The sequence below is a fragment of the Cheilinus undulatus genome, linkage group 13 (assembly GCF_018320785.1).
Source record: "Cheilinus undulatus linkage group 13, ASM1832078v1, whole genome shotgun sequence".
In the NCBI taxonomy this organism is placed as follows: Eukaryota; Metazoa; Chordata; class Actinopteri; order Labriformes; family Labridae; genus Cheilinus; species Cheilinus undulatus.
Genome location: NC_054877.1, coordinates 28,937,319 through 28,953,431, shown reverse-complemented (window position 1 = coordinate 28,953,431; position 16,113 = coordinate 28,937,319). Strand labels below are relative to the sequence as shown.

General features: G+C 37.6%; 2 protein-coding genes across 5 annotated transcripts; one reads left to right on the top strand and one right to left on the bottom strand.

Moving 5' to 3' along the window:
• Window positions 1-354: 354 nt before the first annotated feature.
• On the top strand, window positions 355-5,250 carry cirbpa (cold inducible RNA binding protein a). Of its 4 annotated transcripts, XR_005992758.1 has the most exons (8): window positions 355-473; window positions 1,205-1,315; window positions 1,429-1,535; window positions 2,003-2,135; window positions 2,251-2,413; window positions 2,508-2,566; window positions 4,918-4,998; window positions 5,094-5,250. XR_005992758.1 is itself a non-coding variant. In XM_041803330.1 (7 exons), the coding sequence occupies exons 2-7, from the start codon at window positions 1,216-1,218 to the stop codon at window positions 3,074-3,076; spliced, it is 555 nt and encodes a 184-aa protein (XP_041659264.1). In that variant the 5' UTR covers window positions 355-473; window positions 1,205-1,215; the 3' UTR covers window positions 3,077-3,965. The 4 variants fall into 4 exon arrangements, 3 of the variants coding, with proteins under 3 accessions (XP_041659264.1, XP_041659262.1, XP_041659261.1); XM_041803330.1 differs by lacking the exons at window positions 4,918-4,998; window positions 5,094-5,250 and adding an exon at window positions 3,063-3,965 and having other exon boundaries at window positions 2,003-2,114; XM_041803328.1 differs by lacking the exons at window positions 4,918-4,998; window positions 5,094-5,250 and adding an exon at window positions 3,704-3,965.
• A 2,270-nt stretch (window positions 5,251-7,520) lies between these two features.
• ndufa13 (NADH:ubiquinone oxidoreductase subunit A13) lies at window positions 7,521-15,229 on the bottom strand. Its single transcript, XM_041804356.1, has 5 exons — window positions 15,093-15,229; window positions 8,494-8,572; window positions 8,328-8,399; window positions 8,159-8,228; window positions 7,521-7,749 (listed from the first exon to the last, which is right to left on the bottom strand). Exons 1-5 carry the CDS (start codon window positions 15,184-15,186, stop codon window positions 7,630-7,632), a joined length of 435 nt encoding a protein of 144 aa, XP_041660290.1. The 5' UTR covers window positions 15,187-15,229; the 3' UTR covers window positions 7,521-7,629.
• Window positions 15,230-16,113: the final 884 nt, after the last annotated feature.

Here is a 16,113-nt window from a genome sequence, read left to right as displayed (position 1 = left end):
TGCAGTTGTGTGTATTGAGCCATAGTAAGAGAATGACGGTACTGGAAACCTTTTCAAATTTGACTTTTCCACAGTATTTAAATATTTTCAGATCGTGGGTTTTTGTAAGCCATAAACATCAGGATAAGAATAGGGGGAAAAAAAGTCTAGAAATTTTCACTTTGTATGAAATTAATCTAAAGCATATGGAAATTAAGCTTTCTGAGTAAATCACGGAAAAAAAATATTCTAGATGATAATCAAATTTTTTAGATGCTCCTTATATCAAGTCAACAGTGAAGTTGGTAGAGAAATTTAGTAAAAAGGCTTGGACAGTGGGTGGCAGTGTAGCTCCTTTGTGCTACTATGTGATCTGTAGATTAGCTGACAGAAGAAGACGTCATCGCGGTGTATTAAAAGACGAAGCGCGCTCTCTCACCGTTCTCATTCGACCAGCAGCTCAGCTTGACTTCATTGTGCACTACAGTCATAAGGTAAATTTATTGCATTTATTTTAAATCAAGGTGCAACTCAAAATAATTAAACATGCTTGCGCGAATGGCATTTTTTTTAATACCTAAGGTTTTTTTTAGGCAAGCTTCTGTCTGTTAAATGTTTTTTAATTTTTATTTGAGAAATAGTCTTAACAGAATTTCTTAATGCCTGTTAAGTTAATTTGCTGAACGACACATGTTTGAGCCAAAAGATTAATTAGTGTGTATGCTCGGTTGAAAATGCAAGAGAGAACATGTCTCGTTTTAAGGGCTATTTTTCGTGCTATATACATATTCTGTAACCGCGCCATTAAGGCCTACAGTCGCATTTGATGCATACGGCTATCCGAAACAAAAGGGATGACCATGGGCTCGCTGCTACAAAATGGCGCTGGAGCAAAACTCGCATTAACATGAAGTAATCCGCCGACCAACCCCCTACCACGTTTACAGGCCCAAAGCCTTACCCACCTTGAGTTCGCGGAGGAGGAATTTCAATATTACGTGTTTTATTACGTTTCCCCCCGAAAGGAACACAATAAAAAGCACAGCAAAAGTTTATCTTGCTATTTGCGGTTGATTCGTATTATGTGTGAAACGGGATCCGTGACCTACTTTTGCTATGCGCATGTGGACCGCTTAGTCGGTATAACGGTCCCAACCGCCGAGGCTTTGATTTAGTTTTGTCTGCTTGTTCCACGAATCTTAACGTGGCTCTTTTTTTGTTTTAGCTACATTGAAGATGTCGGACGAGGGTAAATTGTTCATTGGAGGTCTGAATTTTGATACCAACGAGGACACCCTGGCCGCGGCCTTCGGCAAATATGGAACCATTGAAAAAGGTTGGACGCTATTCGCTTCTGTGCCGTTTTAACGGTCAACAGTAGTCAAAAATGCCAAATTAAGCATGATGCAGTCGATAGTTTGAATATAATTGTGTTTTCCCCCCTTTCAGTGGATGTGATTAGAGACAAAGAGACCGGGAAATCTCGCGGTTTTGGCTTTGTGAAATACGATAACATTGACGATGCAAAAGACGCCATGTCAGGAATGAACGGAAAGGTAAATATATATGACTTGGAACATTAAATGCTCATTTTTGTTTTTGATTTAAGTGAGAAATCTGCACATGTTGTATATTTATGACACTTTAAGTTTATTGTGTAATTTCAATCAAACCGGTTATTTCTTGCATCTTTATCCTTTAATGGAATTGCAGAATTAATCATTTATGAATTCCAAGTTAAATTTTAAAAAAAGAATTAATCTGTGTAATTGAGGTTCAAAATTTAAAATAAAAAAAGGGTGAATGAAGCGTTACAAAGTCATACTGGCCCTGTATTGGAATTATTTTGTATTTGCCAAAGATCCTTGGAGAACTTTTGTACAATTATGATGAATGGAATTTTTCTATTATCAGTAACAGTCAGTACAAGTGAGAATTAAAATCCAAAATTGTATCATAAGACACCTGGCACCAACCTTTCCTTAACTTTTATATCTAGTTAACATTAGCTTTTTTGTTTCAGACAATTGATGGGCGGACAATTCGCGTGGACGCAGCAGGCAAGAGTGGGCGCCCTAGAGGAGGTTTTGGCGGACCCCGTGGCGGTGGAAGATTCGGAGGATCACGGGGGAGAGGTGGGCGAGGTTACTCCAGAGGTGAAGACTGACAGTCTGCATCAGGAATACCTCTATTTACCTTTTAAATTCATTTTAATTTTTGTATTGTCAAACAGTACTTGATTTTGATTTGTGATTTAATTTATATTTAAAGGTGGCGGATACAATGGTGAACGGAGCTACGGTGACAGAGGCTACAATGACAGAAGTTATACTGACAGGGGCTTCGGAAGTGGAGACAGGAGCTTTGGAAGCGGTGGCGGTGGTGGATACAGGAGTGGAGGGTACTCCGGTGGTGGCGGCTACAGGGAAAATAGGCAAGACATTTGATATCACAGTCGTGACTTCCTGACTTAGCTGCTATTCAAAGTGTAATGTAAGATAACTTAAAAAATCTCATGTAATTTTTAGGGGTCAGAGTGGATATGGTGAACGCCAAGGAAACTACCGCGATGGATATGAAGGCTATGGTAAGTATGAATGACATGCATTTGTACTGTGTGTGTAGACTTATGTTGGGGCTGTTAAAATTTTCACAGATCAATCTAGATTTGGAAGCTGGTCATTAGCTTAAAATAATTTAAGGTAGTGTGACTTCTATCCAAAAAAAATAATAATTGGATATTTGTTAGATATATTGGTCATAGTAGTTAATGAACTCTAAATCACACCAGGCATCACATTTAATCTGACATCTCACAGCCCCAACATATGAGAAGCTGTATCATGTTTGCCCTCAGTTTTGTACCTGAGCAAAAGTTGATGCCTTTTTCTAAACTGCCAAAATTTGCCCCTTTAAACAGTGAATCCTTAATCGGATATTTCTCGTATGTAAGCTGATGGAGCCCCTAACACACAAATTGAGGGAGGGTTTTTGGACTGTCTTGGTGGGTTGAGGGGATGTTGTGAAACTCCAATGTTGGAACTTTCAGTGTCTTTACCTGTGTGCCCACTTCTTATCCTCAGCTGCACACGAGTAAACATCTCTCCCTGATTCAAGATCATCACTTGGCTGGCTGTATTTCAAAGATGCGCTCCTCAAGAAAAATGTCCACGTGTTATTGCTGACCTTAGTTTTGTAGTTATGTTGTAGTAGCTCAAGCATCTTCAAAAAATGTAGCCATGAGTTTGGGTCATTCCTTAAAAAACCATGTTACAAAGTGCAGTTCAAGACTCTTATCTTGCTTGATTGGGCATCTTGATTCCTCAAAGGTCGTTTGAAAATTAAAAGGCATCTGTGTAATCTGATTAATACTTTAAGTCCCACAATGGGGATCAAGCAGCTCTCCGCATGGCTTTTCGTTGAACAGCCACTACCATTGCTGTAGACTTTTTGTCCAGCACATAAGTTTTTCCTGATTGTTGTTTTTGTTTTTTATATTGAAATATCCGATGGGGCTTGTTTTCTTTGTTCCTTTTCTCCCCTGTCAGTCGCTGTGACTGGCCTACGTCTTGCCAGGTTTTAAACTGAGTGAAAAGAACGAGCTCTGATACTCAAACAGGCTTTTGGGGGATTTTTATGCTAAATTCCTTTTTTTACAATTAAAAACTTAGTTTAGTCGAGGCTCCTGTGTGTTCAATTTCCCAAAAGAGTGAATTCCTTTCAGACTGGTGAACTACACATCCGAAGCAGCCGGCTGTTCATGAAGTCTGTCCAAGGTATCTTCTGTGCTCTGCTCAACATCTGCATTTTAAATGTGCTGTAAAATGGACTAATCTTGTTTAAGTGATCGAAAAATGTAACTACGTTTCCCCAAAGTAATATCTCACCGGGAACAGTTTTGTACTTTATGTTCTTTGTATGATCAATATTTTTTTTCTTTGTCAGTTCGGCTTCATGGAGCCTATTAAACAGACTGTGGAAAATAATCTCGATTCCTTTGCATTTCGAATTATATCGCATGGGGGAGTTCAAACTGCGACAGTTGCAGGAATTCATAGTTGGATTCGTTTTAATGTAGATTGTTAGAGGGGTTAGCTGAAATTGGGTGCATTTCAAAAGTTGCGTTTAGTTTGAAAAGCTGCCTGTCTGATTTGCTAAGACCTAAAATTAAAAATGGCTTTTAGCCCAGTGCATCCAGTGCAGCTCTTTAAACCATCAAATGTTCTGCTGAAAACTTAGTGCAGTATGAGTATCAAGACCCTGCATAAGTACATGGAAATGCAGGGAAAACAAACTGGTGTCTGGTCTTGTTAATGCTTCATTACGTTCAAGAGGTCAGCTACTTCAAAAACCTACAAGTCCTTGGAGAGTGAAGTGTTGCGCCTACCAACAAGTGCTCATCAGAGATGAAAGCTGCTCTTGCCTAGGTCATATGTGGAGAGAATAGGCCAATGCACGTGAGGTAAAAATCTCCTTTTGCTTTGCTCACATCCTTCAAACTAAGTTCTCATTGTTTCCATGAATGCCTTCAAGTTAGTCGATTTTAGTACTCTGCTTCAGATGTTGCCTACAACATGCCATGGCCACTGCCCGATTCTGATTCATAAAAGTCCTTTGAGAAAATGTTTCTAAGAAGCCCCTCTGGATTGTAGTGCTCCACCTGAGTCCACCACAAAGCGGCCTCTAAGTCGTGGGTAGTATTGTGCTCAGTCCACTCCTGTTCACTGCAGTAGTCCTCAAATTTGCTCCAGTAATGTCCCTCAGCAGTCCTAATTGATGTGCAAGGTGTCTCTAGACCTTATTCTGTTTCTCTTGTACCCTTACACATGAATCAGCGGTGAGTTTCAGAATCATAAATAGGGCTGCATGCATTTGTTGTGATTTGTCTTTGTCAGATGTTGTTTGCTAGTCTTAATTCATGTCTTTCTTTTTCTTTAGATTGATCTGACTGCTGAAGGCTTCACTTGAACTCAGCACTGAAGAAAGCAGCTTGAGATGGCTGTTGGATGCACATAGCAGGTATAACCTTTTTTTATTAAAGGGAGGAAACCCCCATGTCTTGTGACTGGTGCACTAGAAATTTCCTATCTGAAAATCCTCGCGTCCTTTTTTAGGTCCAGCTGGCAGCACCTATGAGGATCAAGCTAAAATAGAAAGACAAGGACAGTGCAATGTTGCTCTGGTGCAAGTCAACATTAAATACTATCACCATGTTTGATATCAAATGTTGGAGATGATTGATATTTTTCTAATAAAAGACAATGAAACTGGCTTCTGGTTTGGTTTTTATTCCACTGTTTCTTCAGCAATTCTTAATCTGCTCTTTGCATTTAAGAGTTTTGTAAAATTCAAAGCTTAATGGATCAATTTAAATCAAATGAGAAGGTTGATACTCCATAAATGATTCCACAAGGGGTCAGTCTGCAATGGTCATTACTTGAAACATAAAGACAGGCTTTGTTTGCTAACTGGTATATATAAATATGAACATGTATGTATATATATAAGTAGACTGAATTATCATGAATCCACTTGGAAAAATCAGTTTTGAAAATGGTTAGTGGTACTGATGTAAGAGGATTCTACTGTAAATAGATAAGAGAGGACTACTGCCCTGGAACATCCTATTTTTTAGATTTCATACATAGATTGCCCTTTTTAATGAGAGCCCTTAGTCCAATAAACTAATATTGGTTCAATAATCACTGTTTCTGGTTGGTGCTGCCGCATCACTACTGGTCATGACATTGTGTAGTTTAGCTCATTATTTAGAGTATAAATGTTAAGTTTTGAAGGATACCACCAGTGATAAGGCAAAACACTTTTCAATTCAATGGGACTCAGTTGAGCCCATCAGGCAACACAAAGATGTAATTTTTCAATGCATTAATATAAAAAAACAATCAGATGCATCCTGTTCAATAGTTAATATCACTTTTCATGAGGTGGGAAATTGGCACCCAACCAACTGCGGATAATTTCAGGAGTGTCAGGTAAATTTGCCACAGCTATCAGCCTCAGGGGCAGGTAAATAGAAGTAATGGGATTTTTGACAGTTGATAACCATAATCATGGCTTTCTGCTTTTTACAACTGACCTAAAAAGCAGAGCCAAGCAGATCCACCTGCTCATTCACCAAAGGGCCCTAAATATAGTTGACATGACTGCAAGAATCTTAGAGTTTGTGTTCATTTTGGTGAGCGATGTGCAGGAAATGGTGCATCTATTATCTTGCCAAACTCGTCCTGTCATGTCTAAGTAGTTCTAAAGACATCCTGGCATGTGCAGACACAAAAAGAACAAAATATAAGTTCATAATAAACTATCATGAACCTCCATGGAGGTTTGGTTGCATTTAAATCGTCATCTAAGGAGGCGGCTATGGAAACTAACCAGCCTAAAAAATCTGTTTATGAACCATACAGAGCATGCCAGTATTTTTGTATAACTAAAAAAAAAATTCCCTGTATTAAAACTATGACTCTCTTTTAGCTTTGACCACTGTAGAAAACCTCATTAACTTGTGCTGATTGTTGGAATAATGTGTCTGGTAAAAAATGAGAGTGGCTGGTAGATTTTTGAACCTATCAGCCATAGGCAGACAAGGTCATTTCCAACACTTGTTTTTCACACTGTAGATTGCCATCTTTGCATCGACAGCTTCCAGTATTTTGCAACAGCCATTCTCAGATGGTAGAGCTGCTAATCCTTTTGACAAAAATGCTCCAGGTCCCACAAGTTCTTTGGTTCTCTTTCATGAACTGCACATTGAAGATCTCCCTTAAGTGAATCAATGATTTGAAGGGTCAAAAACTATGATGACAATTACAGAACCTTTTTTTTTCTCAGTACTGTTTGGCACATTTTAAGTCTTATGTTTTGTGGGATTGATACGATAATAAACCAGCCACACAGCCCCTTTTGTGTAGGTGCCTCCATGTTGTAGATCTGCCAGTGATACTGCTTTCCTGCAGTGTAGCCTGTATTCAAGATAAAGTACATTCTTTGCATTCTGGCTAACTTTCCTAGCAGCATCAACATATATGATCCACTTCTAATTTACACTAGTAACACCACTGTCTGGTATTCAAAATCTTTGGATATCTTTCAACACCCTTTTTCTTATTAATACAGTTCCAACCCACCTTTTCTCACTGATCTTTTACTTTCCTAATGGCTCAGTAGCCAGCCGTCACTCAGTAAAGCCCTGTATGGAATTTGCACAGTGATCATGAGAGAAAAACACCCTTTAGCAATTAACATACAGGTAATCATTACAATGAAGATGGTGCAGCTGTGGATATTTATCCATAGATATCAACTTAACTTCTGAGCAATTTGAATGAGTTTATTTACCTCATTATTTAATGATCACACAGTTGTGTGACCATACATAGCTCCTTTTTATCACTACATAAAGTTTTAGCTTTCTGCATGATGCCATGTTTTCATCCGTATCTAAACTTATGAGCATGACTTAGACAGAATTTGAAATCCAATCAATCAATCCACACCGTAAAAATACAACAGATAAACCAGAATAGTGTACAGAAAAAAAGATACTTTAATATTGAACATTTACAATCTGTATTGAGCAAGGGCTTAGGTCCAGGAGGTGGCAGCTGTTGGTGGAGCTCTGGACACTGATGCTTACATGTACGACAAGAAACCAAAACGCTTTTGCAAAAGCTCCTCACGGGGTCGGAGGTTGAAAAGCTCCTCTGATAGAGGGGCTGTCCAGCGTTCAGTGTGGAAGACGCTCTCACCGACCTGTAGTGTGATAAATGGTTTGTATTATTACTAAGTCACTGACATCCCAAGCACAACATCCACATATATTTGTAAGATCTCCTTGCTGGAAAAAAAAAAGATCGGTACAAGTGTAGACCTCTTTTCCTATTTTTAAATTGAGGCCTTCAAATAATTAACCATAAAGTTGGAAAACTTCCCTTTAATTTCCTTGTTCTGGAGGTTAAAATACAAACAAGGTTTATGTTAAAGCTGTTGCTGAAAGCTCTAACAGTATTAACATTCACAGAATAAACACCTGTACAGTCCTGAATACTAAATGTACTGTAATTCATTTTCCTATCTAAATGAAGCAAAGCCTGCTTTAATCATAGAACATGTAAGATGTCAAGCCCTTTCATATATAGGGATCATAAAGACAGTTTTGTACCTTCCAACCTGGGACGTCCTTCATGAGAATAGCCTCCTCCTCTAAATTCTCCCTCAGCATCCGTAAGGTCCTGATCAAGAAAAATTTAACCGTTAATTTCTGAGATTAATCTTTGAAACCAGCAACAAATTATTGAAAAAAACAAAATATTATTAAATTTTATGATCACCTTCTGTCTTGTTCGGCCTGCAGCAGCGGCATTATAGCTATCCTGGCTTCCATTTCCTCAATCTGTAAGCGCCTGTGATGCACAAAGATCAATCAACACAAGCTTCAGCACATCTCTAAAACCTTGACTTCTAATGATTTATGGGTAACAATCTAAAGTATCATACCTTCTCTCTCTGTTCCACTTAAACATCCTCCAGTATCCAAAAGCCATGAGGCCAATGCCAATCCCGAACATGCTATAGCCTGTAGATTGAAGAAAAGATCAGTCACATATTTGTCTGACACATTTTAACAAAGATCATTTGTTGCTGGTGTAGAGTTCCCACCACTCTGTCAGTGCAGTCTCAGTATTTAATTCAACATATTTAAACATGATTTACAGTTGTGCTGGGAAATCCAGTTAAGGTGGATAAATTGTTGTTGTCTTTTTTGTTTTGTTTTGTTTTTTTTAACAAGATATATGGTAAGTAAATATAATTTCAATATGTTCATTGTTCTTGTTCATTTAAAAAATGTGCCATGCCTAACACTCAGTAAGAGTTTATGAGAACCACTACAGGCACATGCTGTTAATTACTTACACAAGTATGTGTTTGAAATGTTGATGCTTAAAAGATAAATCTTATTTGTTTTATATTGTGTACAAAGTAATTTTTTATGTCTATATTGTCATTTACATATTGTGCAGCAGGCTGTGTGAAATTTGGCCCACGTGGAATTGACTTAGAAAATACACTGCTTGTGTTATTTCTTAAAAGATAAAAAAACATTTAGACTTATATAGTATATTGCCATTCTGTTAAAAATATTCAGATATGATTTCTGGCCCACATCTCCCAGCTCTAATAAACAAACAACTCAAGTTTTCCCTTTATGCTACGCAGACAGAAAGAGTTACATTTTTTTTAAAGTGTACTTGACGCCACCAGAAGACCCTGCAGGTACTGATGACTCATTGAATCAGTCTGAAGCAGGACGTATGTTTGTATATGAACATACTTGTATGGCAGTTAAGTTGAGATGATTTACATTAACCAGAACCTGCCAGACCTGCTCTAGACATGAAACTACAATGTTTAAGATGCAGACAAACAACTCTAATCATGGGAAAAGAAAGTAGCATTCACCAGAGAACAAAAACTTTTCAGATGAAATGACAATTTTGTTGTAGCTAGACTTTTTTTTTTTCCTCATGCACAAAATGTGTATTGTTTGAGGTTAAAAGCTATTGACGAGCTGAAAGGACTGAGAAACAGACCATTTCTTGAATGTTTGAAGTGTTTTTTGTGTAATTCATAGATTGTTTAAACTTGTGCAAATGAGCTATGGTGCACACGACTGTCTACTTTAATGCACCTTACATAACTTGTTGATAAAATGGTGTACATCGTATTACACATGCTTTTTGTTTCAAAGCCATTATTCTATTCACTGACACTTAAATGCTAGTACCAAAATTGTAGATTTTTGCTTAGTTTATGCTGATTACAGCTACAGGCTTTTTTTATATTCCCTATAGAAATAATAATATATCCTCTAATGTTTATAGAGTTAGGTGGACTTCCTTTACTTTTCCTTGTTATGGCTTACTTTGTGTGCATCTTTTATAACAATAAAGTGGCCTGTAACACTTGTGCACATTGAAGAATTTTACTGGAAAAATATGCACTGTGAAAGAAACAGACTCCCTGTATCTAAGAGGCTTTTTCTGCTCTGTCTCCAATGTTGATAAAGGCTAAGAGCTAAAACCCATTTATTGTGGTCTTTAGCTGACACTGCCCAGAATCAAAGACCCATAAAGACCATTTCGGGTATGGTAATTATAATGTTTTTTAAAAATAAATCTATTAACATTCAACTAATGTGATTAACTTTCACAATAAATGACATTTGACAAAAGAAGATTTGTTTGAAGAAAGCGTCATGCGACTGACTTTAACAAACAACAGTTTCAAACATCTGCCACAAAGAAAGGCGACGTCAAACCTGTTCCACAGAAATCTTTCTGCACACAGCAAATATACAACAGCAAAATGTGACCCAAATGCTGCTAACTACAGATTCTACACCTGTTAAGGTAATGGATCAAAGTCCTAGTAGTAAAACCAAAAAGTGTCATGTTAATAGCCCTTTCAGTGTCATATATAGAAAACAGTGGTTTCAGCTGTTTCTTTCCTGTGTCTGTGGCTCACTGATTGTTGTATGCAGCCAACTGTAGACATGGACTGAATACTCATGGTGCAAGCCTACGCCTCCTTGAAATTCTTATACCCATACACAATATTTTAGGAAATAATAAAAAGAGACCTCAGAATGAAAACAGCTACAATATGTGATGACTGACAACAGGAACTGCAAACATTTTTTTAGATCTGTTGACACAGTAGTTACTTCTCACCTCAACTCTCTTCTCTATAAAGAAAGCCAGTTCAACTTTTGTGCGCTGTCATCTCCGGTTCTTCAGACGCACGCTGGGTGATTGAGAATAATGTAGCCTAAACCACTGAATTGAGATGGAAGCAGTAAGGAGAGGAGCGATCCACCACAGACGACATGTTATGATCTTTGTTTTTATCTTTTGTAGATTTTATTGGCTGTTTTAATAATCTTTATTTTTTCTCTGTTATGTTTCTTTTTGCCTTCGTCATCGTTTTGATGTCTTATGTAAAGCACTTGGAATTGCCTTGTTGATAAATGTGATGTGAAAACTGATAGTTTTCCCCACCCCATACAGTGACAGACAATTTCAGGCACCTTAAATCTAATAGCTACCAAAATGTCTTAAAAGTCTATTTACAGAATAGTTGAATGTAATTACAGCCAGTGAGTGCTGAACATGTTGGTTTCTAAGATAACGAGGATGCCAAATACAGCTCAGTGTCTCCATCTGGTGGTTAAAAAAACACCACTGTAGAGCAAAAAGTAGAGCAAAGGTCTCACAGGTTGTTCCCTCATTGTCAAATTAATCAAGTTCTTCACATTTTGGCTTAGGTGATCAAGACAACAGGAAGATAAAGTGACTAATGCACAGTATTTTTTAAGGCTGGGCAATGTGGACCAATAATCACGTCTTTTTTTTGTTGTTGTTTCTGAATGGCAACACAAAATATATCTTGATATTTTTCTGTGCAAAGAAATAACCATGGGTCGTGAAACTTTTATTTGAGCCTAGTAAAAATGTAATGATACTGAAACCTCTTTGAACAAAATTATAAGTTAATGAAAACCAATATTGGGCAACTTTTAATTTTAGATGATCAAAATTTGCAGATAAACTCCTAGAAACTTTCTTAATTTTATAAAAACATAATCAACATTTCTTCCAAAACTGCCTTCTTCTAAATACTATGTGTTTCAAAATGATTAAATCTCCATTATTTTAATAACCAGTGGTATCAAAACGTAGGGGAACATAATGACCCTCTGTCACACTTTAAACTAAATGAGCGACAGCACTGTCTGAATTCACAAAAAACATGTGAAACAACTGGAGAAGTCTTTGGAACCGAAAAGGGCCTCTGCCAATTTTCTAGTTGTTTCAATCCTATTAGTGCAATATAGATATGGTACATGTGTATGCCTTCAATTTTTTAATTAGGTGCTGGACTTGCATTTTGGTTGCCATTGTATCAAACAGATATCAGGATTATTATTTTTTTAAACTTAATAAAAGAGATGCTATCGTTTTTAAGTCAGAGTAGATTTTGACTGATGTGTTTTTCCTCCCTTTACTGTCTTTGGTGTAAAATTCCTACAATGCCGACACTTTTAATCTTTGACCCTGAAAACAGATGTTGCCTAGTAAATGTCTTCTCTGAATCAATTGTTAGGTAGGTTAAGCCAACACTGAACTGAACACAACATCTACAATGAACATCAGTTCATGCTCACATTATTTGCTAATGGCCACTATTGTTAAAAGAGCCAATACTGGCAGATACCAATGAGAAACCAATGTCTTTGTGCATCCATACAAAAGATTTGAATGCTTAACATTTCAAAAACATTATCATGTTGTCAATTAGCACATTGCCTTTCATTTATCTTACTGTAAACAGTCTTAACTGAACATTTGGGGGGGAATTAGGGGAGGCAGTGTAAAACACAAGGATGCAAGGCATCTGAACAAACTGGTTAAAAAAGCTGGCTCTGTGGTCGGAATCAAATTGAACTCATTGGAGGATGAGGTGGAGAGACGCGCACTGAGCAAGGTGGAGGCCATTCTGAGAAACATGGATCATCCACTTCATATCTCCCCTCAATGAGTAAAGAAACAACAGTGGTGGACGGCTCCTATCCCTGCCCTGCAGGACAGAAAGACTTAGAAAATCTTTCATACCATCAGCAATTAGGCTTTATAATTCTAAAGTAAACAGATGAGACTCCCAGACGATTGAATTTCCCTTCGGGGATAAATAAAGTTCTTGTTTTGTATTGTATTGTATTTGCGCGGGCCTCTTTATTTCCCAAAACAACACAAATATACAAATTTTAACGATTACAGATCGCCTAACCCTCTACCTAGTTAGAAAGTGTATTGACATATCTTTAAACTCAATACATTGCCCAGCCTCACCCGAAGTTCAACCATGGCTTTGCCATGTTAAGTTTAAATGAGACAAAAGTGATGGAGTATTCATGTGGAAGAATTGGGATGTAAAGACTTATTTAACGAATCATAATCATAATTTCTGCTATAACAGTGGTATGAGTCTATTGATGACAAAAAAAAATGAAGGGCACAATATTCTACGGGCTACTTCTAATATGAGCACACATTAGGAGAGGCATGTCTGGGTTTATGTGAAGTAGGGCAAAATCATTAGTGAACATGGTATGCTAGAGGCATTAAGTAACTACACTTAGGCTGTTGGTTCTAATTAAAGCTGGTTTTACTCACTTCAGCTCTGGTCATCACAAATCCATAACTGCACGCTTAATATCAACAGACTGTAGGATTTGAAAGGCACTAATTGGTCATCTAACTAATCAGTCGATCTACAGATATGTAATTCAAAAAGGTTGGCTTCAACTATACTCTTATGAGGCCTGGCTGTCGACTGATGGACAGAGGCACCGGTTGGACTCCTTTGTGACAACTTCTGCACATTGGTGTCAGAAGCGTGGGGGTAGCTGCTTGATTAGGGAAGGGCAACTGGGCTTTTAAAGGCACCTGACACACTTTCCCAGGACTGATCCAGCTCACTGGGTGCCGAGGACCTGCTGAGTTTGACCAGACACCGAGGACAACCGTGTCGTGGAGTAATCAGCAGGGAGAATACCTGGAAAGATGGAGCATGAGCCTGGTGCAGGTCTGGAGGATGGCCATCAGGAGGCCAGAGCAGTACAGGACCAAGGTTGTTGTAGCAAAGTGCTGAACCAGCATATGCCTCCCAACCTGACCTGACCTGATTGAACTTTAAGTTGATCAATAAAATAACAAAGTGATCTCTATCAAGGCCTGAACCAGCGCAATGATTGTTCATAAAGATAAAAGCAACAGCAGTATGTAGACTGAGAAAGCATATCAACTTATTTAGAGTTGTCGAAAATCCATTATGATTAAACCACTCCCTGCATCTAGACAGACTTAGCCTAATTCCTTTTAGTATTTTAATTGTACTCTTATCTGTTGCACTGTCTTGTCTTAAACACAAATCTTGTTAAACTCTTTCCAAGTGTTGCAATTTTTGACATGTGGACAAAAACTTGCATGTATTTTCTGCTCCCTCAAACCTGTGACATTACTGTGCCTCCATATTATAACAGGGTTGTCACGATACTGCAAGTTTGAAGTTCAATATGTCAAATTTTTACTGGAAAAATAAAATGATACCTGCTTTCATTCCACTACACCAACAATAGGAAAGTCATAATAACCCCAAAAATTGGGTAACTATTTGTTTTTCATTGAAAAAAATAATAGAGAACTCCTGCTAACTTTATAAATTGCACAGAAACATCCTTACAAAAAAATTAGCCAATGTTTTGTGCGATTAAGACTGCTTTGTTAATTACAGAGAAAACCCACAAGGAAGGGAAAGGTTGTGGAATTAAGAAAAATAGGTATTTGAAGGTTTACAGTGATTTTCTATGTTTTACTGTTAATCTTAATGGTGTGGATGTACGTAATGTTACTAATAGGCTACATGAAGATGTTCACCTGCTATTTCGATTTTAACTCAATAAAACGTTGCTCACAGAAAAGATAGTGTTTTGGAGTTTATATAAAATATCTATGTGGATTATTTCCTCTCATATGCACATTAGCAGAGTTTGTTTATGGCATGGACTAGCATATTGTTAGGGCAGATTTAACCGTCATGTCAACAAGTAGTCAACATTTATTTACCTGTAAGTTATAAATTATAGTACGACACAAAACTTTAACTGCTAACTTGAGGGTATCAAAAGTGGAGGACCAATTTGTAATTGTTTAGGACTTATATCTGACAGAGCCTGTGTATTAGCCAGTTAGCTGTCATCGTTGTCAACAACAGTTTGCATTAAAAGATTTTATTGCTCGACATGTTCATGTAACGTCACTGTCACAACAATATCCTTCTTGTCTTGCTGTAAACTTTTTCACCAGTATTCAAGAACATAAACATTTTAGTTATAGTAGATACATGTTAGCTTCTCTCTGTTCCACTGACCAGTTAGCATTTGCCGCTGTTGATGTAGTAGCCAGTGTCACTGATTTATACATAATTATCGGCTCTCAAATATTTCGGTAGATAAGAATGTAATGCAATGCAATTACCCGAGAGTCCGCGTTTCGGAAGATTTCTTTTGTAGTCGAAAGGAGCATAGCCTCCTGGGGGAGGCATGTCCTGCTTCACCTTGGACCCCGCCATCTTCCTCTAGCCTTCTCCCACAACAAGCCGGTGACGTCACCAAAAAGTTCTTTCTTGTTTGTTCAGAAAAGCTTCATGAGCTCTTTACCGCCCCCATCCGTGTGGATAGATTTATTTTCGCCCTGAAAAACGTATTTCTATGGAAACTTCTAAGACTTTTGAAACCTACTCTAATTAAACAACACGGTATACATTTATTAATATATTTGACCTAAACTTGATCAGAATGGGCTTTCTTTCTGTCACCTAGGTGCGAAAACCTAGGTTGGTTATTGGTAACATTGTTGCTGTGTAGTTTAGATCCTGATCCAAGTTGTATTTATTGTAGATCAACGGTTGTTGATGGCTGTTTGCCCTCTGGATGTATTACTATATATTCTTGTGTTAACCTTTGTGATTCCACCAGCCTGCAGCAATCCATCTCAAATTGTTTGCTTTTTGCTCCAGCTGATTTTGGATTTGGTCCTGCAGGAAAATATCAATTACCACACTCAAAAACTGACCTGGAAACAGTCAAAGCATTTCATTTTGTCTTCAAGATGAATTTCCATCCCAAACTCGTAGTTTTCACATTAGTACTGCTGTCAGTGTCAGCTGATTAAAAAAGAATCCAATTAATCAAAGGCTTTGTAATTAATCATATATTTACATTTTTATATTGTGAGAAACATGGCATTACTGGTAGATTAAAGATAATACTAACAAAACGATCAGAAAGGACATGCTTCTACTCATGTTTGAGACAGAAGTTGAGACAAAGGACAGATTGTACACTTTCTAGCCAATCTAGGATAGTGTTAATATGTAGAGTATGGATTTTTTCCCCCATAAAAAATCATAAAGACTAAGGGCACAGATTTTTTGTGTTCAATCAAAGTTACAGAGCTACTCTAGCCAGTTGTGTGATGGCATCAGTGTGATTAATCA

What these genes read in the sequence shown, in the direction of transcription:
- cirbpa (XM_041803327.1), top strand. Translation starts at nt 1,216, where the DNA reads ATGTCGGACGAGGGTAAATTGTTCATTGGAGGTCTGAATTTTGATACC. An exon ending in TGTCAGGAATGAACGGAAAG is followed by an intron (nt 1,536 to 2,002) that starts GTAAATATATAT and finishes TTTTTGTTTCAG; the next exon opens with ACAATTGATGGGCGGACAAT. An exon ending in GGCGGCTACAGGGAAAATAG is followed by an intron (nt 2,414 to 2,507) that starts GCAAGACATTTG and finishes TGTAATTTTTAG; the next exon opens with GGGTCAGAGTGGATATGGTG.
- ndufa13 (XM_041804356.1), bottom strand. Translation starts at nt 15,186, where the DNA reads ATGGCGGGGTCCAAGGTGAAGCAGGACATGCCTCCCCCAGGAGGCTAT. An exon ending in TCCGAAACGCGGACTCTCGG is followed by an intron (nt 8,573 to 15,092) that starts GTAATTGCATTG and finishes TTCAATCTACAG; the next exon opens with GCTATAGCATGTTCGGGATT. An exon ending in AAGTGGAACAGAGAGAGAAG is followed by an intron (nt 8,400 to 8,493) that starts GTATGATACTTT and finishes TGTGCATCACAG; the next exon opens with GCGCTTACAGATTGAGGAAA.